This window comes from Podarcis erhardii (genome assembly GCF_964252035.2).
Source record: "Podarcis erhardii genome assembly, chromosome: 2".
NCBI lineage: Eukaryota > Metazoa > Chordata > Lepidosauria > Squamata > Lacertidae > Podarcis > Podarcis erhardii.
This window is the reverse complement of record NC_138498.1, coordinates 58,822,073-58,847,467: the sequence shown is the minus strand read 5'-3', so window position 1 is coordinate 58,847,467 and position 25,395 is coordinate 58,822,073. Positions and strand designations below refer to the sequence as shown.

The 25,395-nt window shown below is 42.4% G+C and overlaps 1 protein-coding gene and 1 long non-coding RNA gene across 15 annotated transcripts in view; one reads left to right on the top strand and one right to left on the bottom strand.

Moving 5' to 3' along the window:
- The window catches only part of TCF7 (transcription factor 7), a 114,627-nt gene extending 92,257 nt beyond the window's left edge, over nt 1-22,370 (bottom strand). For 3 of the 14 annotated variants that reach the window (XR_014153461.1, XM_081850384.1, XM_081850381.1), the window contains exons 1-3: nt 21,475-22,368; nt 21,212-21,278; nt 20,217-20,323 (exon numbers count right to left, since the gene is read on the bottom strand). Coding sequence is in view for 13 of the 14 variants with exons in the window: in XM_081850384.1 (XP_081706510.1) it covers nt 20,217-20,323; nt 21,212-21,278; nt 21,475-21,759 (459 nt within the window). In the remaining variant the exon portion in view is untranslated. Of the gene's footprint in view, nt 1-12,545; nt 12,624-20,216; nt 20,324-21,211; nt 21,279-21,474 lie in introns of those variants that run through there. The other 11 variants (XM_081850382.1, XM_081850377.1, XM_081850376.1 and 8 more) reach the window with 9 other exon arrangements.
- Nucleotides 22,371-23,336: 966 nt separating this feature from the next.
- Nucleotides 23,337-25,060, top strand: LOC309335408. Its single transcript, XR_014153481.1, has 2 exons — nt 23,337-24,155; nt 24,478-25,060. It is a non-coding gene; the product is annotated as an uncharacterized lncRNA (long non-coding RNA).
- The last annotated feature ends 335 nt before the right edge of the window (nt 25,061-25,395 follow it).

The window sequence follows — 25,395 nt, the reverse complement described above, 5'->3', positions numbered from 1 at the left end:
TCAAGCCTCTGCTTAAAGACCTCCAAAGAAGGAGACTCCACCACACTCCTTGGCAGCAAATTCCACTGTCGAACAGCTCTTACTGTCAGGAAGTTCTTCCTAATGTTTAGGTGGAATCTTTTTTCTTGTAGTTTGGAACCATTGCTCCGTGTCCGCTTCTCTGGAGCAGCAGAAAACAACCTTTCTCCCTCCTCTATGTGACATCCTTTTATATATTTGAACATGGCTATCATATCCCTCCTTAACCTCCTCTTCTCCAGGCTAAACATGCCCAGCTCCCTTAGCCGTTCTTCATAAGGCATCGTTTCCAGGCCTTTGACCATTTTGGTTGCCCTCCTCTGGACACGTTCCAGTTTGTCAGTGTCCTTCTTGAATTGTGGTGCCCAGAACTGGACACAGTACTCCAGGTGAGGTCTGACCAGAGCAGAATACAGTGGCACTATTACTTCCCTTGATCTAGATGCAATACTCCTATTGATGCAGCCCAGAATTGCATTGGCTTTTTTAGCTGCCGCGTCACACTGTTGGCTCATGTCAAGTTTGTGGTCAACCAAGACTCCTAGATCCTTTTCACATGTACTGCTCTCAAGCCAGGTGTAAAGTTGAAGAGGTGTAAAGGTGTAAAGGTGTAAAGTTGAAGAGGCTGCTACTTATTTTCATGCCTGCAAAGCAGGAGTTGGCAGAAATAATCAAGATCTCTACTGGCTTGATTCAGTTTGCACATCAAGCCGATTTATATGTTTTCTGTGTTATGTCATGCAAGTCACCCTATCTTAGCCTTGCTCAGTTTGGTGCTGCTAGATGTTTTGGACTACAACTCCCATTGATCATTAGAAGAAGAAGAAGAAGAAGAGTTTGGATATGATATCCCGCTTTATCACTACCTGAAGGAGTCTCAAAGCAGCTCACAATCTCCTTTCCCTTCCTCCCCCACAACAAACACTCTGTGAGGTGAGTGGGGCTGAGAGACTTCAAAGAAGTGTGACTGGCCCAAGGTCACCCAGCAGCTGCTTGTGGAGGAGCGGAGACCTGAACCCGGTTCCCCAGATTACGAGTCTATCGCTCTTAACCACTACACCACACTGGCTCTGCAATGCTGGATTTACATTCAGGCTGAGCAGCCTGCAGCCTCTTGCTATTCTAAAAACAAACAAACAGGCAGGCAGATTTTACTATCTGGGCCCAATTGCTTAGTGCCATTAAACACATGAGGTATGAGTCTATGGCTGTATAACAATTACACAAATACATATTTACTGTTTAGTAAAGTTCATGGAGACTTTAAAGCTACCTAGAGTTAAATGATAAAGTCAGCTATGAAGCAATACAAATGTTCAGATCACTGCCTACCATTACAGCAGGTGTTTGAGAACAAGTGAGGATTCTTTTACATCACTGTGAATCACAATATTTAATTTTGTATTTTTGTGAAAATAATAATGAGTTAGCAATATGAAAGTGGTGCTAGTAAACAAAGGTGACAAAAAGAACAGAAGGAAATAATCATTTGAAGTCAAACACATCAAATGGCTTCGTACAGCAGGCAGAAACAGCCCTCAGATACAGAATATTTATGTTTGCAAACAGACGAAAATCAGTTAGACTACACTGAGCAGTCTGAGGAAACTGAAAAACAACCAGCTTATATACAGAATGCAGCCCCCCCCAAAAAAACTTCAAGGAGAACTGTTGTCAGTTACTACCACTCCAGAAATTTCTGGAGAAAGTGACCAAGGCCGTTTAGGGCTTTAAAGGTCAGCACCAACACTTTGCATTGTGCTCAGGAACATACTGGGAGCCAATGTAGGTCTTTCAGGACCAGTGTTATATGGTCTCAGCGGCGACTCCCAGTCACCAGTCTAGCTGCCACATTCTGGGTTAGAAGATGTTTTGGGGACACCTTCAATGGTAAGCCCCACATAGAGTGTGTTACAGTAGTCCAAGTGGGAGATAACCAGAGCATGCACCACTCTGGTGAGACAGTCTGCTGGCAGGTGGGATCTCAGCCTGCATACCAGATGGAGCTGATAGACAGCTGCCCTGGACACAGAATTGACCTGCGCCTCCATGGACAGCTGTGAGTCCAAAATGACTCCCAGGCTGCGCACCTGCTCCTTCAGGGGCCCAGTTGCCCCATTCAGGACCAGGGAGTCACCCACACCCGCCCCGTACCCCCAAAACAGTGCTTCTGTCTTGTCAGGATTCAGCCTCAATCTGTTAACCACCATCCATCCTCCAACTGCCTCCAGGCACTCACACAGGACCTTCACCGCCTTCACTGGTTCTGATTTAAAAGAGAGGTAGAGCCAGGTGTCATCTGCATACTGATGAACACCCAGCCAAACCCCCCTGATGATCTCTCCCAGCGGCTTCATATAGATATTAAAAAGCATGGGGGAGAGGACAGAACCCCAAGGCACCCCACAAGGGAGAGCCCAGGGGTCTGAACACTCATCCCCCAACACCACTTTCTGGAAACGGCCCAGGAGAAAGAAGCAGAACACTGTATAACAGTGCTCCCAGCTCCTCTAGACCAGGCTTCCTCAAACTCAGCCCTCCAGATGTTTTTGGTTTACAACTCCCATGATCCCTAGCTAGCAGGACCAGTGGTCAGGGATGATGGGAATTGTAGTCTCAAAACATCTGGAGGGCCGAGTTTGAGGAAGCCTGCTCTAGACGGTCCAGAAGGATGTCATGATTGATGGTATCAAAGTCCACTGAGAGATCCAGAAGAACTAAGAAACAGCTTTCAAATTTGTCCCTAGTCTGCCAGAGATCATCGACCAGCACAACCAAGGCAGTTTCAGTCCCATGATGAGGCCAGAATCCCGATTGGAAGGGATCCAAATGGTCCACATCCTTCAGGTGTGTTCAGCAACTACTTCAATTACAGCTTTAGCTTCTACTGGATTCAATGACTGGCATTCATGCTTATCTTGTTAAAACCCATGGAAACTCTAAAAATCATATGAACTTTATGCCAACATACTTAACAAGAAAGCGTGATCAAATGCTCAGATCAAAACCCAGAGACAAAATCAAAGCAGAGAAGGATTACTGGGGGCTTGTACTTCAGTGAGTTATTGCAGGGATTTCCCTTTTGGTACAATGTGGCTTTGCATTTAGGGGAGGTGATGAAACATTTGGTTTACCAAACAATGGTAAATTTCTTGAATTGCTTGAATTAATTTCCAAATCAGATCCCTTCCTATGTACACACATAAAGCAGTATATGAGTAAAGACTCTTGATCAGCCATTAAACTTATCGAAAACCATATGTGAAGAGGTTATCCAGCTGATGGCTAATACAGTTCAAGAAGCAATACTGAGCAACATCAAGCAGGCAGGTTATTTTAGTTTATCTGTCAATTCAATCCTTGATGTTTCCCATGTTGATCAACTTTCTGTCCTTGTTAGATACCTTTCTCCTAGTGATGAATTACCAGTTAAATGGTTCCTGAGTTTTTTGAACTGAAAGATCACACTGGTGAAAGCATGGCTGAGCTGATACTGAACGAGTTCAATGAACTTGAAATGAATTTAAGTAAATGCAGAGGACACTCATATGGCTGGAAAGTATAACAGTGTTGAACAAAAAATTGTGGAAAGGAACAAGTATGCAAAGTTCATTCCATGTACAGTGGTACCTTGGGTTAAGAACTTAATTCGTTCCAGAGGTCCGTTCTTAACCTGAAACTGTTCTTTTTTATTATTATTAATTTTTTAAAAAAAATTCTTTTACAAATTGTTCAAACACAACCATATTCAACCATTTACAAATTTTTGACTTCCACCAGCTCCTCCCACAATCCTCATGTTTTTATATTTGTTCCGCATTTCCTTTATAATATATTGCCAGTTTATAATATCCTTACATCTCATTTTCTCTTTACAATACCCTTTCTCATCACAAAGCCTCTTTAAATCCAACTAGCGTTGTCTGTTCATCACAAATATTTTCCAGATAAATTGTAAACTTTCTCCAGTCCTGAGTGAACTTGTGATCTTTCTGGTATCTAATTTTTCCAGTCATTTTATCTAATTCTGCAAAGTCCATAAGTTTCAACCTCCACAACCTGAAACTGTTCTTAACCTGAAGCATCACTTTAGCTAATGGGGCCTCCCGCTGCCGCAGCGTCGCTGCTGCGCGATTTCTGTTCTCATCCTGAAGCAAAGTTCTTAACCCAAGGTAATATTTCTGGGTTAGTGGAGTCTGTAACCTGAAGCGTCTGTAACCTGAAGCATATGTAACCCGAGGTACCACTGTACTGGAGATTCCCTAAATCTAGTTAGACAAACCACAGTTGACTTGTGCTTACATTGTTGAAGCCCTCAGTCATATTTACTATGATGAAACCGAAAAAGGATACTCTAGATGCCAAACTGACAAACTTCTGCAAAAAATGGAAGAATGTGAATTCATTTTCATGCTTCACCTTTGGAAACATTTGCTACAGTTAGCAAGGCAATCCACAGCATACAAATTTCACTGAGCACATGTGCAAATATTTACACCTCACTATTGCAGTTTGTATCAAATGCTCAGGCTAGTTTTGATGAAACTGAACAAGAAAAATGCACTCTACTGGATTTAGAGCACAAATCTATCAAAAAGCAGCAGAAAGTAAAAACAAAAACAAAACAATGATGGGACAGCACCCGAAGCCTTAGATAAACTTTCTCCAAGAGACAAATTTAGGATAAATTAATTTATCCCTGCCATGGATGTTCTTAAAGCCAACCTAGACAGAGCAGAAACAGTGTATAGGAGTGTAGCTGGCAATTTTTCATTTTCGGTCAACCTGCAAGCTACTAAGGAACAGATTCACAATGGTGTCAAGATGTTGATGCAAGAGTATCCAAAGGATGTTGACCTTAGTCTAATTGATTAACTCTTGCCCTTCTACCTGTAGTCAAATAAGGCCACCCTGAAAAGGAAAAATTCAGCCACCAAGATACGTATCAAATAATATTCCAAGAGAAAATTCAGAAAGCTTCTCCCAAATGTGGAAACAATTTTCAGATGGTTCCTATGTTTAACGATTAAAACTGTACTGGCTACAGATCATTTTCTGGACTTAAAGGGATAAAGCATGATCTACGGTCTATAATGTCCCAAGATTGGTTGTCTGATCTAAGCATTCTCTGCACAGAAAATGATAAACTGTTACTTATTGAGTTTAAAGATATAATGGATAAGTTTGCATCCAAAAGAGCTTGAAACTGCTCTGACTTTGCTTAAAATGTAATGTTATAACACAGCTATGATTCTGTACGAATGTCTTCATTAATTCCATACTTTTGCAAACTTATTAAAGTTTACAGATTTATAAGCAATCTTTTTATCAATGCTAAAATTTTATCTAATGCAAATGCACCTACTGCAGCCCAATGGACACTTTTTCTGAAGAAATGCGGCTTTCAAGAGGGTCCATCTTTGAACAGAGAAGTGATGGGAAGAGAAGGGTGCACAATTTTTTCTCCACAAGGAGTTTTCTTCATCCAAATTAACTCCCATGCAAAGGCCTCTCTCACCCAAACACATTTTTGCTTGTATTTGGAAGCACACTGTGGGTGCGTGAATGCACAACAAGGGCTGGCAAATTGGAAATGGCAATTTGTAGCAGATAAGTACTGGGGCAAGAGAAAAACACCCTTCCGCACCCCACTGCTCCTCTGCTTAAAGCATGTTCCTCCTGAAGCCATTTTTCTTTAGAAGAAGTGATACAGAGTCAATGCACTTTGTGTTTTGATTCTCCCACATCATTGGGTGATGGGAGAAACACATACACAGTGCAATGACGTCACATAACACAATGAGCTCCCCCATTCTTTAATGGGAAAGAGGGGGGAGAAGCACAGAGTGGTGTTAGTTGTGTGTCCCTTGAAACATTCTAGGTTTGTTTAATTACTTGTCTTTCACGTGTCTCAAGGCGATTTACCAACATACCACCAAACAGCTAAAAAATGTTTTAAACACGGTACAGGAACAACGAAAGATTTAAATCCAAGGCAAAGACCGTCATCCATTTGGAAAAGCTTGTCAAAACAAAATTTGTCTTCACTTGATTCCAGAAAGTATAGATCGTGTTTGCCTGTCATATCTTAACAAGGACGGTGTTCAGCGTGACAGGGGCAGCCCCACTGAAAGCCCTGCCCCCAAGTTACTGTGGAGTGGGTTGCTGATGTCCTTGCAACTTGAGGAAGCTCTGTTGCAGAATGCCACAATGTATGCCTCCACCTGCATTTTAAAGCAGTACCAAATGACTTTAAACTGGGCATAAGAGAACATGGCCCTCTAGATGTTTTGGGACTACAACTCCCATCATCCCTAGCTAACAGGGCCAGTGGTCAGGGATGATGGGAGTTGTAGTCCCAAAACATCTGGAGGGCTGAGTTTGCCTGCTTTAAACGGTCATGGCTTCACCCCCCAAATTCCTGGAAACTGTAGTTAAGGGTGCTGAAAGTGGTTAGGAGATCCCAATTCCCATCACAGAGCTACAATTCCCAGAGTTCACTAGGAAGAGAGACTGACTGTTAAATAACTCTGGACGTTGCAGCTCTGTGGGGGGATAAAAGGTCTCCTAACAACTCTTGGTACCCTTAAACTGCATTTCCCAGGATTCTTTGGGGCAGCTGTGACTGTTTAAAGTGGCAGAATGCTGCTTTAAATGTATAGTGCAAATTAAGCCTTACAGAGACTATGAGGGATAAAGCGCAATGACAACACATCGTACACCTGGTCCTAAGCTGCATAATGCCTTAAATGTTAGTTCTGCCCTCATTTGAGCAAAATAATTGAAAACTGCCTGCAAAAACAAAACAAAAACAAAAGCAGTTGTTTGTTTTTTTAAAAACCCAATTCCTATGTAAAATATAACAAGTCAGGAACTCCAGCTTGGAGCAATGTTATTTTAAAGAACTTTTCTTCCCGCCCTGCCTTTAAAATGCCTTATTCAGTTCTTTTCAAGTTAGGGTTATTAAAAGCTGAAGAAAAATGGTTGCCATTTCGCAGATGCACTGTGTACTCATTTAGCTCAGAAATCACTTTGTTCTTCAAAGTGAGAGTTTCTAGGATGCTAATCTGTAACGTGGATAAGCCTTGTGGGTTTTGGTTTGTCTTTTTTTATGAAAGAAAGAAAAACTAAACAGCTGATTTTGTACTGTTTCAACAAACAAGCCCAAAACTGCATTCAGAAACTCATATAGTTAGTGATCAGTTAAAATGAACACAACTTAATAAAAACACAGCAGCTATGGATACAATCTTTTATACAAAGAATGCATCATGAAAATAAACATAATACACAAGGACTTTCGCACATATTTTTATTCATTTTCATACTGCATAGGCTGGCAGACCATAATACAGAAATTGGCTCTATTAGTGGTATTTTTAGGAGTGTGTATCTTCAACCCAGGGCAGTGGATCAGGAGATCTTGGAGATTCCACCCTGCAATTATGAGATTCCATGATTCAGTGTTTCATCCTAACTGATGCCTCTCCAATACACTCGAGTTAATGTAGCTCATGGCAGGCGCACCAAACACGTTGTTTCTTCTGAAGCAGAAACAAAACCACCAAGGCACATATACATAAAATAGAACTGTATAAAATTAACATCTCTCTGCTTGAGTTCACCAAAGGTGGACGAGATCAAGTTTGTCACGGCTGCATGAGAATTTTCAGTGACATGACCATGCCCAATACAATCAAGCGCACACTCTTTCTCTAGTGGGTATTGTAGATCTTGTGCATACACACACCTAAACACCCTTGCATTGACTGGACATAAAGCTCACTGGATAATCTTGAGCCAGTCACATCCCACATCACTGGGTTGCTATGAGGGTAAAATGGGTGGGGGTGTAAAATGGGCTCATACTCCCTGACCTCCTTAGAGGAAGGAAAGATTAAAAGAGAAATAACATCAAATACAAAATAAACTGATCTCTTGAGACATGGTGGCCATGTCACACTAGAACAGCTTCCCAAGCTGTGCCCCACCAAATGTTTTGGGCTACAACTCTCATTATCCCTAACCATTAACCATGTTGGCTATGTCCGATGAGAGCTGTAGCTCAAAATATCTGGAGGACACTAGGTAGGGGAAAGCTATGTTACACCAACACCATGGCTTGGCAGCACTGTACACGCACAAGCAAGAAGGAGTTGCAAAAAGCTTTTGGCTTGCACACTATCAACAGCTGCTGAAGCTTTAACTTAACCGTATTTTCTCATGTTGTCAGCTGCAACAAATAGTTATAAATACTAACTTTTCAAACAAACCATAGTTTCTGAAGCTGGCTTATTGAAAACTAAGCATAATTAATGTTCATTGCAATTCCAGTCCACACGACAGAGCAAACTGTGGATAACTTAAAAATGGAAGCAAAAGATCCTACGCTCCTCAACTCAGAAGCGTGGGAGGACGGTAGAAGGATCAGGGGGAAGGAATGCACAAGCCTGAGTTTCTCTGCAGCTTGTGCGTTTCATGCTAAACCATGGCTTTGAATGTTAAAATGTGGCTTGGATAAAACAAAGGAGGCTCATCAGGTTATACTGGGTGTGATACTGAGAAAGATTATGACCTGTCTTATAATCATGAGTGCCCCTTAAAATAAAAAGGATTCAGGAAAAGCAGTGTGATAAGCAGTGTGATAGATGACTATATCACCCTGCACTCCTTGGCAGAATAGTATGGGACAGAAATGTGGTTAAGAAACAAAATCTACCATAAGGAAAAAAGCTGGGAAATTGGACTACTGCATATTCAAATATCTTGACTGGAGATACATAGCTAGACTCTTTGATGCATAATGTGCTTAATTGACCAAGAGTAACAGAATTATGACTCACACCTGTAGTACTCCATATGCAAAATGCTTTATAGTCTTTATCACATCCATCTGCACAGCATCCTATGAGCCATTTTTAATCCTTACTATTCTTATTTTACAGATGCAGAACTGAGGCTGAGAGAAAGTAACTTGCTTGAGGATACTCAGTGTACAGAGATGCCAAAAAAAGAAAGAAAGAAAAAGCAATAAGAGCACCATTACCCAGACTTTAATTATCCAGTGCTCACTATCATCCATTTATTTTGTATCTTCCATAGATTCATGTCATGGTAACCCTTGTAAGGATGATAATTATATCCAATTTTCCCATTATATAAATGCTTTAAATATTCCACAGGGCACTTGGCTATATGGAGCTACAGTGTAATAAAGGGTTATACCAGTTCTGTAGTTATATGGAAGCTGCACAAAAGGCTGGTTTGCAAAAGCAAGGTTTTCTTATTAATGTGAATAGTGTTCCCAATCAAATTAACAGGAAACAAATGTAAAAATATTTCCCTTTTATTTGTTTGGATACCCACCCCCCGCACATGTTATACAGGTCATTTTAAGAAACCGATGCAATATGATTTGAGATCAACCAGCAGTACGGCTAGGTTTAAAGGGCCAGTTGCTGCTCTTGTTTTCCAAATAGTAGGTGGGATATCATAAAATCATAGAACTGTACAGTTGGAAGGGACCCAAGGGCCATCTAGTCTAACCCCCTGCTATGCAGCAATCCTGCCCACAGCTGTCCCTGGGCGGTATTTGAATCAGAAACCTTCTGGTTAATAGCCAGACACACTTCATGGAGACAAGTCCTGAAGTCTCGGAAAAGCAAGTTCCATTGAAGTAAACATGCTTAACGTCATCAATACCTCAGTGAGAACACTTTGAAATGTTAGGCTAGTGTAAAGTGTAAAGGGACAAAGCATCCAGAAAAGGGACAAAGCATCCAGAACTGGCAGATCCAAGGATCAACTAGATGAGAGTCATATGAACATAAATGTGCAAGTTATTGTTATGTAAATAGCAACTGCAGCATCAGGACACGGGGAGTGAGAAAGGAGAGTTTAAACCTGTCCACTCTTGCAGTGGTCACTACAAAAATGCCTCCCCCCCCAAAAAAAAAATTGCTATAGACATTGGGTGGGCAGCCTCCATAGGTGCCCATGGTGAATTGCTTCCAAATGAAATTTTGGGCAGGTGAGTGATTTCTGTTGGGACCATGGCAAAGGCGGAAAGGACTAAATTCCCTTCCACCCCCTGCAATCTGGATGCAGTGTGGCCTCCTACCCTTCTGGAGGCTGCTACTGACATAACAGAAAAAGTGTGTTCACATAATTAATGCTGCTTCTAGCTTGCTCCTGAGGAGACCAACTACCCAATGGATTATATGGATAACTGTTCTTCTAACACAGTAAGGGACACTCCATACGTGGCAGTAGAAGTGGAGATGCACCGAAGATGAAAGATGTATCCATTTGCACTCAGCAATGTCTGAAGGAGCTTGCATCAATTTTTCTGTGCATGCACCCTGTTTTGGGAAGTCAGTCTAGATACTGGTTCTCTGTCATGTACACTTAAAAAAGAAGACATATGGCTATTTCACATAACAGAGAGGAAAAGTGGGCATTTTAACACACAATTGGGGAGGGAGAGAGGGAGAGGGAGAGGGAGAGGGAGAGAGAGAGAGAGAGAGGGAACACGAACAAGCTTTCCACTTGGTATTAAGGAAGGAATTAACTTTCCCTTTGCTTAATACACAAACCCACAGAACCCAAGATGGCTTACACACAGCCAGAATCTGCCCTTCCATCATAAATGTTTATTTTAAACCCATAAACTGGATGTCTCTGACCTCAGCCTGTTCAAGCCAAAGGGAGTCCTTGTGTTGACTGAGGCTGAGCAAGTCTGGCCTGCAAATACCTATGGGAAACCCCAGCTCATTTCCGTAGCTAACACACCCAGTTCCAAAATTAAGAAACATAGAAGTGCTTCTTCAAGCCTTTTGGCTGCTGTATATTACCGACCTGCTGCAAGATGCAACAATGTTCAGAAAACTCCCTCAGGTGTCAACTTAATTATATTGCCATAGAAAGGAGAATAGTTTAATCTGATCAAAGTTTCAACATGTCTGACCTTTAAGGTTTATAACCACCTAAAAGGCAGACCTACCTACTGACGAGATACCTCAATTTGGTTTTAAAGTGATTTGTACCATTTAAAAAAGGATATACTTTTATGATTTATAGTTGATTTTGAGGGGGGAAATTAGCTTTTGATGATGATACATTCCACACTGGTTTTTGCAATAAGCATCGCTCTGTCTCTTTCATCTCTTTCAAGGAGAGGTCCTGGTAAGGGTAGACAGAGCTTCAAAGCTGCTGGATTAAACCTATCATATATACACTGCAGCTAGTATTGAAGGTCAAACTATGTTTTGAAACGTGGGCAGACACTTAGCGGTATAGCAGACAAGGAAGACTTCCACCAAATGCTGTAATGAGCCCTCATCTTCCAGAACACGAGTGTTCCATTCATGGCTTCCTCTAAGATTCTGTAAAAGCCTCAAACAAGTCAATGCCCTTCTCTCCCCGTTCTCATGTTTGTTTGTTTGTTTTCCCTCACTTTCCAGTTGGTGACTTCTTGAGGTCACTGAGCATGCTCAATCATCATAGGTCCATTTTAGGATTCTTGTTTTAGTTCCCCTTTGGGTTTTTTTTTAAAAAAATGTTTTGTACTTCTAACATACCTCGGGTATTCATCCAACCACAAATCTTGTTAGCACTCAACCATCCAAGTTTGTTATTAGAGGGAAAGAGATTATGGGGGTTGAGGTGGCAAAGAGAACAAATGTACCTTGTGCCTACCTCAAGTGCAAACATGGTTAGAAGCAACATAGCAAAGTAAAACACTGCCACCTTCCTTCTACCCCTCCCCCAAAAACCAACAGAAAAGCAATATTAAAATATTACAAGTTTAAAATCCTAGAAATAAAAAAGAAGTATTGTTTAAATATCCATTCTTCAGGGGAAAGGCACATGTAAATATCATAATGGTGTAAAATTATTTACTATGGTAAATACTGTTTGTGTTTTTATATTGTAAACCACCTAGATATCTTTTGATGAAGGGTGGTATATAAATCTAATAAATAAAACAGTGGGTATATTTGACTGTCTTCCCTCAGATTACCTGCAAATTATCTGTGGTGCAGGGAGGAGATGTGGCTGCCAGCTGAGGGAGGGTTATACCATGTGGACATCGCAGAAACACAGAAAGTAAAAAAAGAGACACAAGCAGCTTCAAATCCACATTAAACACCAGTGTGGATGAGCTCCCTTGTCCCCTCCGGGCTAAGAACAAAAGTTTCTTAGTGATGAAATTATACATTGCAGTGTGAATATTGAGGGGAAATGCCTTCAGATGTCCGGATACCAGCTAACACACAGACACCGTTTGCTGCTGACAGATAGTCCTGCTAAGACTGAAACAAATCTTCTATGTAAGTGATCCTGTTATAATGTATGCTGAGATAACAGCATTCAGGTTACAATCCCAAATACCCTTACCAGGGAGTAATACCTGTAAAACTCAGTGCGACTTCCTCCTGAGTAAACCTATTTAGGACTGTGCTGCCAAACTAGATTTGCATGCCCTTGATCTTCCCGAGAAACATTATTATAACTGAAGTACTTACTCTTTGGTGGTTTAGCAGAACAGGACCCTTGACAGTTTCGAACAGCGCTCCAGAGGGAGGCATATGAAGAAGGGGAGCAGAAAAGAAGGATTACAGAATTAATCCCAACCTCCTACATATGTTTACAGGAAACCCTGACAAGAAATAATACACCCTTCACTAAACATGGGTAATGCACAGTAATCTCATTTCAGGAAAAGAAGGGAAAGTGAGAATCTATTTAGAATTTTAATTCAATAGAAGTACCCCTGCTAGAAAAGTGAGTGATGCCCAATCAATCTGCAGACATCAATATCTAGCTGAATCTTACCCCGTTGGAATAATCTGTCAGCCCCAGCTACTACTTCTCATCCGCCCATGTGCTCTACCTCTGTTCCTGTATCCTGCTCCGTAAGCCACTTGTGCTACAGGGCTGGTATTGATTCATGTAGATCAACTGACTACTATATTTACGGGTTTCCCCAAGTGTTTCTGTTCGCAGAATCCCGGCCAGAAACCAGATTCAGTGTTGCCTTTCTCATGAACTCCACCCATCTTAATTGCCAGCTCAGTAGTCCCTTTCCTTCACCTTGGAATTCTCCAGATTTGCTTCAGCTGGGAATCTCCGGCAAGACTGGCACTAACATTAGGCAGAGTGAGGTAACTGCCACAGTTGGCAAATCCTGGGGGTAGGGAGACAGTAGCAGGAGCAGCCCCACCCACCATTTTTAAGTCCCACTGTAGTTTGCCTCTGTTGGATAGAGCTGTCTGGGCCATACAGTCTGTCCTGTGTCCCCAAAGCAAGCCTGCTGCCCTCAGGGGCAGAGCTGCACACTGACCAATCCTTAACGCTGAGAGTAATGTGCAACTGGGAGTCCAGTTGGCTCTGTATGTAGAATGGTGGTGGGGGTCACACCATCTTGTCCTTTGACTCAGGCCGCAAAATGCCTTGAAGACAAGCCCTGATCTTCAGCACTTACACATATGTATACTGAAACAAACTAAAACCAGAGGTACTGCAACTGTCTCTCAGGTAGAATCTTTCAGCTTTCTAGAGGTGATGGGACTATGTTCTGACTTAAAGCTTATTTCTCTCTATATAGCCACAGAGTCTTCAGGCTCATTTAAGCTCTGAACCAAACCTGTCCAGCCTTACCATCACATCTAAACATATTTGGAAAGCCTGAAAACAAGTTCTATGAAAAAAGATCTAGAGAAGTGAACACTGGTGATACATATGCAAAAGGAGGTAATGTCACAAGCAACAAAGAACATCACAGCTGCCGATGAACAAAGAGCAGTGTTAGAAACTCGGATATACAGTGGTACCTCGGGTTAAGTACTTAATTCGTTCCGGAGGTCCGTTCTTAACCTGAAACTGTTCTTAACCTGAAGCACCACTTTAGCTAATGGGGCCTCCTGCTGCTGCCGCACCACCGGAGCACAATTTCTGTTCTCATCCTGAAGCAAAGTTCTTAACCCGAGGTAATATTTCTGGGTTAGTGGAGTCTGTAACCTGAAGCGTATGTAACCCGAGGTACCACTGTATAGTAATTCTGCTAAAGCTAAGCAGGTACAGGATGGGAGACCCATGTAAGGGCAAGTAATAACGAACACACACACACACACACACACACACTCTTAAAAATTAAGTTATGCACCTGAAGCACTATTTCTGGGTTAGCGGAGTCTGTTACCTGAAGCGTATGTAACCTGAAGTGTATGTAACCTGAGGTACCACTGTATAAGTTAGGCCCCAAATGGCACCTTAAACCTAAGTTACGTTTGCCACATTGGAATGTTTATTAACCAGGGGGTTGGACTAGATGAGCCTTGAAGCACTTATAAGGTAGGATAAAATCTGCAAGATCTTCAGACTCATGGAAATAGTTAATGAATTTGGTAGCAACTGAATGTAACTGGTATGCAAGAGTTTGCTTATGACTTTTGAAGAAAACCCAATCCAATCCAATATAAATACAAAAAAACCACAAAGTCCATGATAAAAAACCCATGTACAGCTACATGTTACCTTGCAATTTTACTTCTAATCTTTTGGGCATTAATAACTAATATTCCAACGGATAGAACAGTAAATTGATTTCAGTTTTTATGGCTACAGTTTTAGACATTCTACTAGTTGGCAATCCATTTCCCACTTGGAGGTTTGCAAGGAGGATAGATCAACACATAAATTTTCTGTTGCTTCTTAATCTCTAGGGCATTTCTTTTGTGCTACAAAAGGCATTTGGGTTAACCTACCATCCCTGCTCGTGCCAACCTAGCAGTTCGAAAGCACATCAAGTGCAAGTAGATAAATAGGTACCGCTCCGGCAGGAAGGTAAACGGCGTTTCTGGTTCGCCAGAAGCGGCTTAGTCATGCTGGCCACATGACTGGAAGCTGTACGCCGGCTCCCTTGGCCAGTAAAGCGAGATGAGCGCCGCAACCCCAGAGTTGTCTGTGACTGGACCTAACGGTGAGGGGTCCCTTTATCTTTACCTTACTTTACCATACCATACCTCTTATTTCTGTGGTTTACCTAAATAAGAAACAAGCGAGTCATTGTTTCTCTTAGTGTGCATGTCCAAAGAGGTGTTAAAATATGCCCAATTCCAAAATTAGCAATAAAACAAGTTTAAAAAACAGAGATGCTCAAGTCAATAAGCCTAACATCACTCTACTTCTTCTGACTGGGAGTAGTATGATCAAGGCACTTTATCAAAGCCGCTAACAGATCTCTGCAACTGTTAAAATCATCCTCTTGCACAGGGCTAAATGCATATCTTGTGCTTAAATGTGCTTTTTAAGAAAAACCTTTTAAAAATTATTTTTAAAAAGGAAACAAGTAATATTCCAAAAGAAACAATATACTGTTTAAACCAGTAAGTATTGGGCTTCTGCTGTGCCAGAAATTTTGAAAAGCGGTATGGCACAGATCCCACAAAGAAGAACTAGACTCTGCTCTATCCGGTCCTGCTGTTGCAGCTTTCAGTAGTTAGCAATGTTTTAAGGCCAATGTCACATATTATGTGGAAGTGGTGAAGCAGAAAGCGCAAGTGATATTTCCACATAACATACAAGGGTGCTCTAAGAAACCTCTGCATTTTCATGTATTTGTGTGCTCATGCCTGTACTTCTGTCCCATCGATCAGACCAACATTAAATCCTGCTCATTAAAATGTACTGGTAATGAGACCTTCATTATCTCTTTTTGTAGTTTGTTTTTTAATGTAAGTTTCCCCTTTCCTTGTTTTCCTTTTCTTTCTTTACACTAGGTGTAATGAGGACAATGCTCCTATATTTCTAAAGCAAGCAGTACTCTTGCTCATATTGCTGTTCCAGTTTTCTATTGCTAGCAAAATGAACTCCCATGAACAGTCCAGTCCATGACGCTGTCAATCCCACTGTCCCTTGTTTAGGATTGCAGCCTTATTTTTTTTCTATATTAACATTACCAGTGAACTAAAACAACTGAATGCTAAAGCTCCTTTAGATCTTAATTTGTTGTTGTTAATGCTATATTTTGCCAGTATTGGCCTGGTGTGATCTGTGAACCACTCAGTAATGGACCAAATATTAAGGATATGACCCTGAAACACTCTCCTTGTAGTTAAAGAGACATATACCAAGGATCAATCAAAATAAAAATGAACTGGTAGCACTTTAACAAGCTATAAAAAGTTTTACTGCTTCATTGAGGCTTATTTCTTCTGTAGCTTTCATTTCTAAACTAGCAATGTCCTGATATCTACTAAAATTAGCAACTGTTACCATTATATCCTTAGCACTTTTAAGCAAAATGTTCCTCTCTTTAAGGGTCACCTGTGATAGCAGGCAGCTTCAAGGGTTTTCCATTTAATTTTGACTCGTAAAACTTAACAAAACATTGCAAAGCTGGATCCTTCCCCCTTTTCTGTGTTTTGGAACTGGTGCTATTATTTCCCTTCCAGTTATTAGAAAATATTAAAAACGTTCTCTTTAAAACCAGACACTACCCTTCAGGAAATTCTAGAATTTCAGGTATGCCCAAGCCAGCACCTTTGCTTGCATGCAGTTACTCTAATACACAGAAGCCAGTCTAAATGTAGACTAGCTCCACAGTAAAAGCAAAAGGTTCTGGAGCGTGAAAACCTGCGCCATCCAGCACTAATGATTGCATGAGCAGAGCTCCTGTAACTAGCTAGTGATTGGTGCTATCACTTGTAGAGGTGCCAATCACTTGTTGTTGAGCATTAGCAAGGGGATAGTGAAGCAGCTTTTGGTCCCAGTCCAAACGCTGCTACCCACTGTAACAGGTGAGAAGCAGCATTCTTAGCTTTGAATGCCCTGAACACATCTTAGGCAGGCTTGCACGTGTATGTCTGCATCTCCGCACAGCAGCAGGATCCAGTTTCTGTTTCCAAGATGAAGACCAGCATCCCGCCCGAGCTTGTTTTCATTTCACGCAGATGCACATTTGCCAATTCTATTTCGGATACCATTTTGTTTTCAACTCCCATTATTTATTTATTTATTGTGGAAAGGGAGAGAACCGCTCACACCTCCTGTGGGATTAAGTTAAACTGTCTAGTTACATTTGTAGCAGGCTAAGGAGAGAGAATGCTGTGATTTTCATTGACAGACATTCCCCTTTGTTCTTAGAACTCACACTAGTAATTTTCTTTCTTTGTCTGGAATAAGATTCTTATTACTAAATAGAAGCATTTACATTCTTTCATGGCAAAACTTACTTTGATCCTTGTTGGAAAGCAACTGTTCGAAACCCTTTTTACAAGGGGGAAAAAGTTTGTCCTTTTCGTTTTGTTTACAGTGCTATCTGCAAAACAAGTACCTTAGAGCTTGGAAAGGTACAGAAAAAGGTAACCAAAATGATTAAGAAACTGGAGCAAGTTTCTCCAGGATGGAGAAGGAAGTCCCATTGAGTTGAATGGGGCTCACTCCCAAGTAGGCAGGTACAGCACTATGTTTAAGGTGTTTTCTTTGGGTGATGGGTAAAATTGCCAGAGACGTATTATAGAGGTTATGCATGGAGTGGAGAAGGATAAATTACTCTCTTATTTTATAACATAACCAGGACCTTGCTTCCACAAGAATGGCTACCGGCCAAGATAGGAAATCAGGCAAATTCAGGAAGTGATGGTCTGGTGACAGCTGCCAGTCATGAAAACAAAATGAAACCCCCTGGGGGTTGGACTCGATGGCCCTTGTGGTCTCTTCCAACTCTATGATTCTATGATTCTATGACTTCATCTGGAACAGGCAGCACACCAGTTATTGATGGGAACAACCAATGGGGAGAGGCTATTCCCTTCTTGCCCTGCTTGTACGCTTCCTGGAGACATCTCCCATTTGTCAAGAAAAATGTTTGAATCTAGCAAGATCTTGCATTCGGCCTGAGATGTACCATGGGTTTCACCCAATCATTTTTCCCTTTCTGTGGGAAAGTCACTTCAGGTACATTTTCTACCACCAAGACTTGGGACCGTTTCCTCACAACTACCTAGAATTCTACTAGAATTCTTCCTTCAGACACTGAAAGCATTGTTTCATCTAAACTACTGCTGAATAGAAACCCACAAACACACACAGCTATCTCAGGCATCAGCTGTCTAAGAAACTGGCCTGCCCATTGTAAGTTCAATATCAGACAGTGCTGATTGTACGCTCAACTAAACCCAAACAAGTTTACCGACCTAATGGAAAGCAATTGTTTCCCGACTTGGCTATTGTAAGAGATGAGTATGTAGAGTCCCATGACTATACAGCTAGACACTTGGCCTCTGGGGGCTGTAAGCAATAGAAAGAGGAGGTAGGGAGCAAAACAGCAACACAATCCAATGCCTGCTCTCCTCCTCCAAATGCAATCAAGTTTTATTTCAAAAGCAAAAAAAAAAAAAAAAAATTATAGTGCAAACTACATTTATAGTGCAATCTTGAGACAGATCTGCTTAGAAGTCCCATTTTCAGAAATGAAACTTACTCTTAAGTAGGAACATCGGAAGCTGCTTTATATGGGATCAGACCAATGGTCCAGCTCAGATAGACTGGAAGCAGCTCTCCAAGATTCCAGGCAGGACTCTCAGCCCTACTGAATCTGGCACTTTCTGCTTGCAAAGCTGAGGGCTACAGCCCCCCTCCCACCCAGCAAACTTGTATAAACTTGTGGCTGTATGCCAGTAGGAAGCCCCACTGAACCCAATGGGATATACTTCCAATCATACATACATAGGTGCATACTGCAGGTCATAGTACTGTCATCCCAGTCTTAAACATAATATTTTTAAGTAAGCTCAACTGAAAGTTGCCGTATGTAAAAGGAGATCGTATTTGATTGTCACACAAGAGGCTTATAAAGTACTTGAAGCAACATGACGAAAACAAAGCAGGAAAGCAGAAAAATATTTATTCAACTGATCTTTACCTTTACAAAAGAAAAAAAGTGAAACCAAAAATAATACTAACTGCAACCGCCTTCCTGCAGTCAAGATGCTCAAAACATGCCAATCCCAAACACATCTCTGTTGAACAGAGTCCCTCTGCCATTTATAGTACCTACTTCCAAATGAGTAGGCATAAGTTCACAGCCTAATACTTGCAATATTTTAAATTATTTGAGAGGATGCACACAAGAGCCAAATACTGACATACTGCTAGGATTGTTTCCCAGCACACCAAAAGCATACCACTTCATATAGCACTGGTTTATTTAGTCTGACTTTTTCTGCATATAAATTATTGCAAGTCCTAAATTTAACAAAATAATTTTCAGTGAATTTTCAGTGAATACTAAAGAAAAAAGAGAGAGACAAAAATGTAGGGACTCTGTTGTCATATTTTAGCCACTATCCATAGCAGAGTTCCAAAACTCCACTGCATATATATATATATGTGTGTGTGTGTGTGTGTGTGTGTGTGTGTATATATATTTAGGCAGGTCTTGCTCTCATCTGTACCAGTATCCATCTGGTTCCAGTCTACTGATGGTTAGGTACTGTAGTCTTAGCTTTGCCATTATGAGAAAAATGTAGCTTTAAGAGTAATTGTTTATTTGTTAAAAAGCAAACAAACTGATTTGTTACAAGGTATGCAGAGTACAGTGCACTTAAACGAAGGGTTCCTACATCATGCATCTGTATGCAAACAAGGAAAGTCTGTCACTAGATCCTTTAATATGAAAATTTCCTTCCAACAAAATGTTTGCCTCCTTGCAATAATTTCAGAACTAATTTACTTGTGCAAAGAGAATAGGGGGAAGTAAAAGTGACAACTAAGGCAGTACTCCTAGACACAAGGCAGCAGCTCCCATTGAATCAAGTAGATTCACTGTAATACCTCTGAATGTACATTACTCCAGTCTCTATACCCATGCATGCATTCATGAATGAAAACTCCAGTCCTAAATATATTTACAAAGAAGTCACATTGATTTGAGAAATACTCAGTTCTAGAGTTTACTTGGATTAAAACTTAATGGAGAGAAAAATCTGGGATTTCCATATGTTGTTAAAAACCATATATATTCAAGAACCAGGTTATCACTTTTAATTAGACCATTCTTGTGCGTTCTTTATCATTTTCTATACTGAAAAAAGCATAAGATATAGAGACTAAGACTGTTGTCACTACTGTATTCTAATGTAAGCATAACAATGTGAAGTATTAGAAAACTTTACAAAACGAAGAGAACTCACCAAAGGTGACATAGATCCATTTGGCAGGTAAGCATCTGAGAGCATTAGGAAAGGGTATCCAGAGTAAGAAGATCCTTTATACATCCCTGGGTCCTGATGTTTTAAGCCTGTTAAAATAAAAGTTTAACATTAGGACTTTGTCTTACAACCAATTCCCACTCCATTCATACTTGCCTTATGACAAGAAGCACCACTGCATCTCTATGTAACTGCATGTTTTAAAACAACAACTCTCCTTTGATTATGTGCATCTTTGCAGAATCACTCCTACACCTGAAGTTCATTTCCCCTTCGCTAGCACACATCAACCCAAAATCCTGACTTCTTTGGTAGCGACAGAAACAAAACAAAAAGCCACAAATAATCTGAATAACAAGCTTGATGTCAAAGTTATCACCGCCCTCCACCTTGCCTGATCTGACAATACAGCAGCAGGTTTCCCAGAGTTTTGATGAGTGAGGAAAGAGATGTGTATCCCCCAATCTGTTACCAAGCTCTGTTCCAGGTATTTGTACCAGGTCTGCCCCTCCTCCAGGAGGTCCTCAGACAATTCCCAATCCAGGTACTCCAGACCCAGAGCTGATCAGTTTGAGATGCAGACTTGGATTAGGAGTGCTCAGACGGACCTCTGCTTGCCTCCCTCCCCAGTCTGCCTTGGGTTCCTCCATCCCTGGTATTACATATATTAATCATATTTCAGTTATGAGCAAGTTGGGGGTGGCAGGGTGGGGGTGGGGAGGAGATTGTTACTTATTAAGTTTCAATGGCTTGTGCTGTTTGGTAGCTTAGCAGCTAAGGGCTTCAACTACCAAATCAAAGTCCCTCCCTCCCTTGATTTTTTTTTTTTTTACTGCTTTGATTTAACAGAAAGATGGTTTTTCTCCTGCCGCCAACTCCCCCAGCTCCTCCCACGCTCCCCATCCTCTCCTGAGTTCAGCATGTGAAAAGGGGAGAGAGAGAAAGAAAAGGCAGAATGAATGGATTCCGAAACTGACCATCCTCCATGTGATCCGGGAGTTTCTCCTGATAGACCCTCTGAGGATCCTGCAAGCGCCTGATGGCCTGTGTGGAAAGGAAAAAGAAAAGGGTGATCAGGGTTGGATGGAAACATTTTTTTTAAAAAAAGTTATATATATATATATATATATATATATATATATTGCTTATAGCTCGTTGTAATAACCAGGGGGAATGAAAAGGTGGCGGAGGGGCAGAAAGCCCTTTGTGATGCGGAGTGGCGAGGGTCTCCCTCTCTCACCTCGGAATGGGCTACTGCTGTTGTCGCCACTGTGGCCGCGGCGTTAGAAGTCTGGCTGCTGGTGGTGCTGCTGCTATCGGTGCCGCCGCCGCCGCCTCCTTCCCCGCCGCCGCCGCCGCCGGTGCTTTCGGACTCATTCACCAGCGATGACTTGAGGTCAGCCAGATCCCCCTCGGTGAAGACGTTGGCCTGGATCTTCTCCTCTTGCTCGCCTTCGTCCTTAAAGGCGAGCATCTCGTCATTGGCTCCCAAGTCATCGCCTCCGCCGCTGTTGAGCTGGGGCATTTTCTCTCTCCTTCTTTCCCACCCCCCCAGCCCGAGCCACGCCACCAGCAAGAGAACTTCTTGGTCGGGGAAGGCGACTGGGGGATTTACAGATATATAGTAAAGGCCGGGCGTGGAGAGGAGGAGGAGGGGACGCTTGGAAATACAGCTCCTGGTCTCTGCGCCCCTCGAGGAGAGCAGCCCTCTCTCCTTACTTTTAAGGGAATCTGCCGGCAACTCGAGGGGAGACCGAGACAATCGGAGGGATTAAAGCAGCGACCAGCCCGCACCTCCTCCTCCTCCTCCTCTTCTCCCCGTGTCTGCTTCGTCCCTCCCTCCCAGCCCCAGGAAAGTTTGACTAAGTAGCAGCAGCCAGCCCTGCCTGGGCGAGAAACCGGCGACGGCAGCGCCAGAGGCTTCTGCTGGGAAAGGCACCGAGCGCCCGAGAGAGTGAGCGCTCGTAAGTGCGCGAGCCAGGGAGAGCCCCAGAGAGCCCCAGCCAAAGGCTTTCGACATCAAAGCAGCCGCCGGGTGATTGACAGCGGCGGGGAGGGGTTGGCGAGGCTCTGTTCCTCGCGACGCGCTCTGGCCTTAAAGAGACAGCGCCCGTCTCCTCTTGCAAGCCCGCTCCGGGAGAGATGCCCCATTACAGGCATGCAAAGCCCGCCTCACTTCTAGGGGTGGGGTGGGGTGGGGGGTCAGGAAGAAGGTGCCACTTCCCATATGCTACAGCAGCAGCAAAAAAGGCAGCAAAAGAGGCTTTTTTGTCTTCTAATGAAGCGCCCATCACTATATCTATACATACACAAACACACGTGTGCGCTTTCTCCAAATTTACTGTGGAACAGGTCCCATTGACCTCAGTGGGAGTTAACTTCTGGATAAAGACGCAGGTTGGATCTGATGAAATCTGTGCGAAATGAATCCCCTGTGATAGGGCAAGTCATCAATCAAATGAAAGGGGGCGGGGCTGCACAATTTCTTGCTAGTTGCCGATACCGACCCTTTTAATATGGTAGTAATGATAGAGATTGCCCCGGGCAAGCTAATGGCAATGCTTATCATCATCACCATCATTAAGAACCATATATAGTATAAATCGGATTTCCCCCCCTTCGATCGCTTCGCATTCCTATCGAACTCAATGCTTCAATATTTCAAACTTTCATGTTTATTAAGGCTGCAATCCTAAACACACTGCCAAGGGAACAAGCCGCATTGAACTGCGTAGGATTTACCGTACTTCTGAGAAAATGAGCATTGCGCTGCAAGGCTGTGATCCTAACCCCACTTGAATTCAATAGGACTTACTTCTGAGTAGACATGGTTAGGATTGCGCTGTGACTTGGGCGTAACCTCCATTGCCCCCTCTCCAGTTTTACTTCCAAGTAGTTAGACACAAGATGTCCCGGTTAGTGGGTCCTTTGGATAGAAATCAGGTCCTTTAAACTAATATTCACAAAAAGTGCACCGATCCTCTCAGGAAACCACACCTGTCTTGCCAACAGATCCTAAGGCACAAGCACCGTACTTGGAAGTCAAATTCCTTCTAAAGGCACAAGATTTCATACAGGTGTGAGCAGGACTGCAGCCTCATTTGTCTTTACTATGTTGCATTTTATTTCCCTAATGAAGAATCAGAACTTTTTAAAAATTAAACAAGGGTTTTTAAGATTAAACACAAAACAACACGAAATCTCAACATAGGGATTTGATTATGGAGGCTTCCGATTCCCCCCCCCCCCCGCCAAGCCTGCAATCCTATGCACATTTTTTCTTTTTCTTCTACTTCTTTGTTTTTTTTAATGCACATTTTTTCTTGTAGATTGGAACCAAGTGGGACTTAGTTCCATGCTCTGGACGTGTCCCAGTCACGGCTCCCTTGCCCCTCTCTCTCCTCCCACCAACTTTTCTTTTGCTGATTTCCTCAGGGCTTGCCGAATCTGGACCCATTTTGCACTGATTTATTTTTATTTTTAATGAAGGCCAATTTCCTTGATGCCTATAGATGCCTTGTGGCACTTCTTCACTACTCCAGAAACTCCACTGGCATCAGGAAGAATCTCGATAATATTTCAGTTCCCCTACACCCTCTCTGAGGAGCAGGTTTCCAAAAGATCACCAGATTGCACGCCAAGGGGTGGCCTGGCGCCATCTTTATTTTTAAGCGCGAGCCAAGAAGCTTCCTTTTTTTCGTGGCCTTTGGCCCTTAGTCCGATTGGCTTTAGGGATTTGTGGCCTTTCAGTGGGGCGGGACTGTATTTTATACAGTCCACATACAGCTTACAATATTATAGTTGCGTTGGTTTCGTTGGTTTTTCCTGTTACACTCGGTTTTGGTTTGTGTTTTTTAAGTCACTTTGGGCCACTTTTCTCCCCCCCTGAGAAATAGAAATTGAACTTACTGGGACTTACTTGTGAGTAGGCATGCTTAGGATTGCACTGTTACGCTAGCGCGATTCCCTTCCCAAATACAGACGTTAACGCTGAATTTCAACATATTATGGGTTTCCCCATTTGCCTGCAGGGTGGGGATATGTTCTTTGCCAGAGTTTCCAAAATACCAGACGCTCCAGTTTGGGGAGTTATTAGGAGGAGATGTGGGGGGGGGGGTGGCACCAAATGTTTTGGTAGTTTTGAAGAGAAATAGTTTCTTCCAGATCATTTCTATATCAGACATTCCTGTAGGCAGGAAGGCTTTCAAACAGCAGCGAATGCAAATCTCTCTCTCACTCAGAGGCTGGGTAGGGCCGCGCTGAGCCTTGCAGATCTTCCGTCTCCGGTTTGAATGGCTCCACGCAAATGGGTCTTCCTACCACGCAACATAGCACGTAATTGTCAGTTTCAACACCTCCGTTACCTCCAGCACCTCCGCTCTGTGAAAAGGTCGTGCTCAGCTGTGGAAAAGGAATTTTAGAAATAAAAGTTCCGAAATAAAATAAAGCCAATATATCGAAATTCTTTTGAGGGCTTCTTTTTGGGGCGGGGTGGGGTGGAGGAGATGGAGAAGGGGTCGACTTTCTGTCGGATTAATGACTTATCCGGAGGAAACATTTAAAAGGGGGGAAGCGAAGGCGAGTTCAGGTTTTTGGAGGCAGCTGAGCTTGATCTCTGTGGGGCAGAAAAAATCGTGGCCCTTTTGCTTGGACTTCTGGCGAGGTTGCCTCCGACGTGCGTCTCGTCCAGAAGAAGCACGCTAAAGAAACATATTTTTTTTTTTGCACTTTAAACAGGACTAATCCGCATCCCGTTTGGAAAAGTCCTCGCTGTTTCACATACTGTAGTTCGGTTTGCAGTCAAAAGGAAACGAGATGGGAGAATTTTTTTTAAAAAATGCTACTTCTCTCCCTCCTCGTTTTCAGACGATTCTCTTGGTGTGTGTGTGTGTGTCTGGTGTGTGCGGGGGGGGGGGGGGGAGTCGTCTGAGATTTACAGCCCTCCCAAATGGAGATAAAACCTTGGCAATGAGTTGGAAACCTGTTGTAATCTGTGATCCAGGAAACAAAGAGGCTCATTAATGCAGAGTCTTTGGTGAGCCTTTGATGTTAGCTAGCATAGCATTCACTCTCAGTTCCATTTGCATTTAAACATTCATAAACATCATCTCTGCTTCCTTTGCCTTAAGCAATTTAGGAGTAAAGTATAGCTTCTATTTAA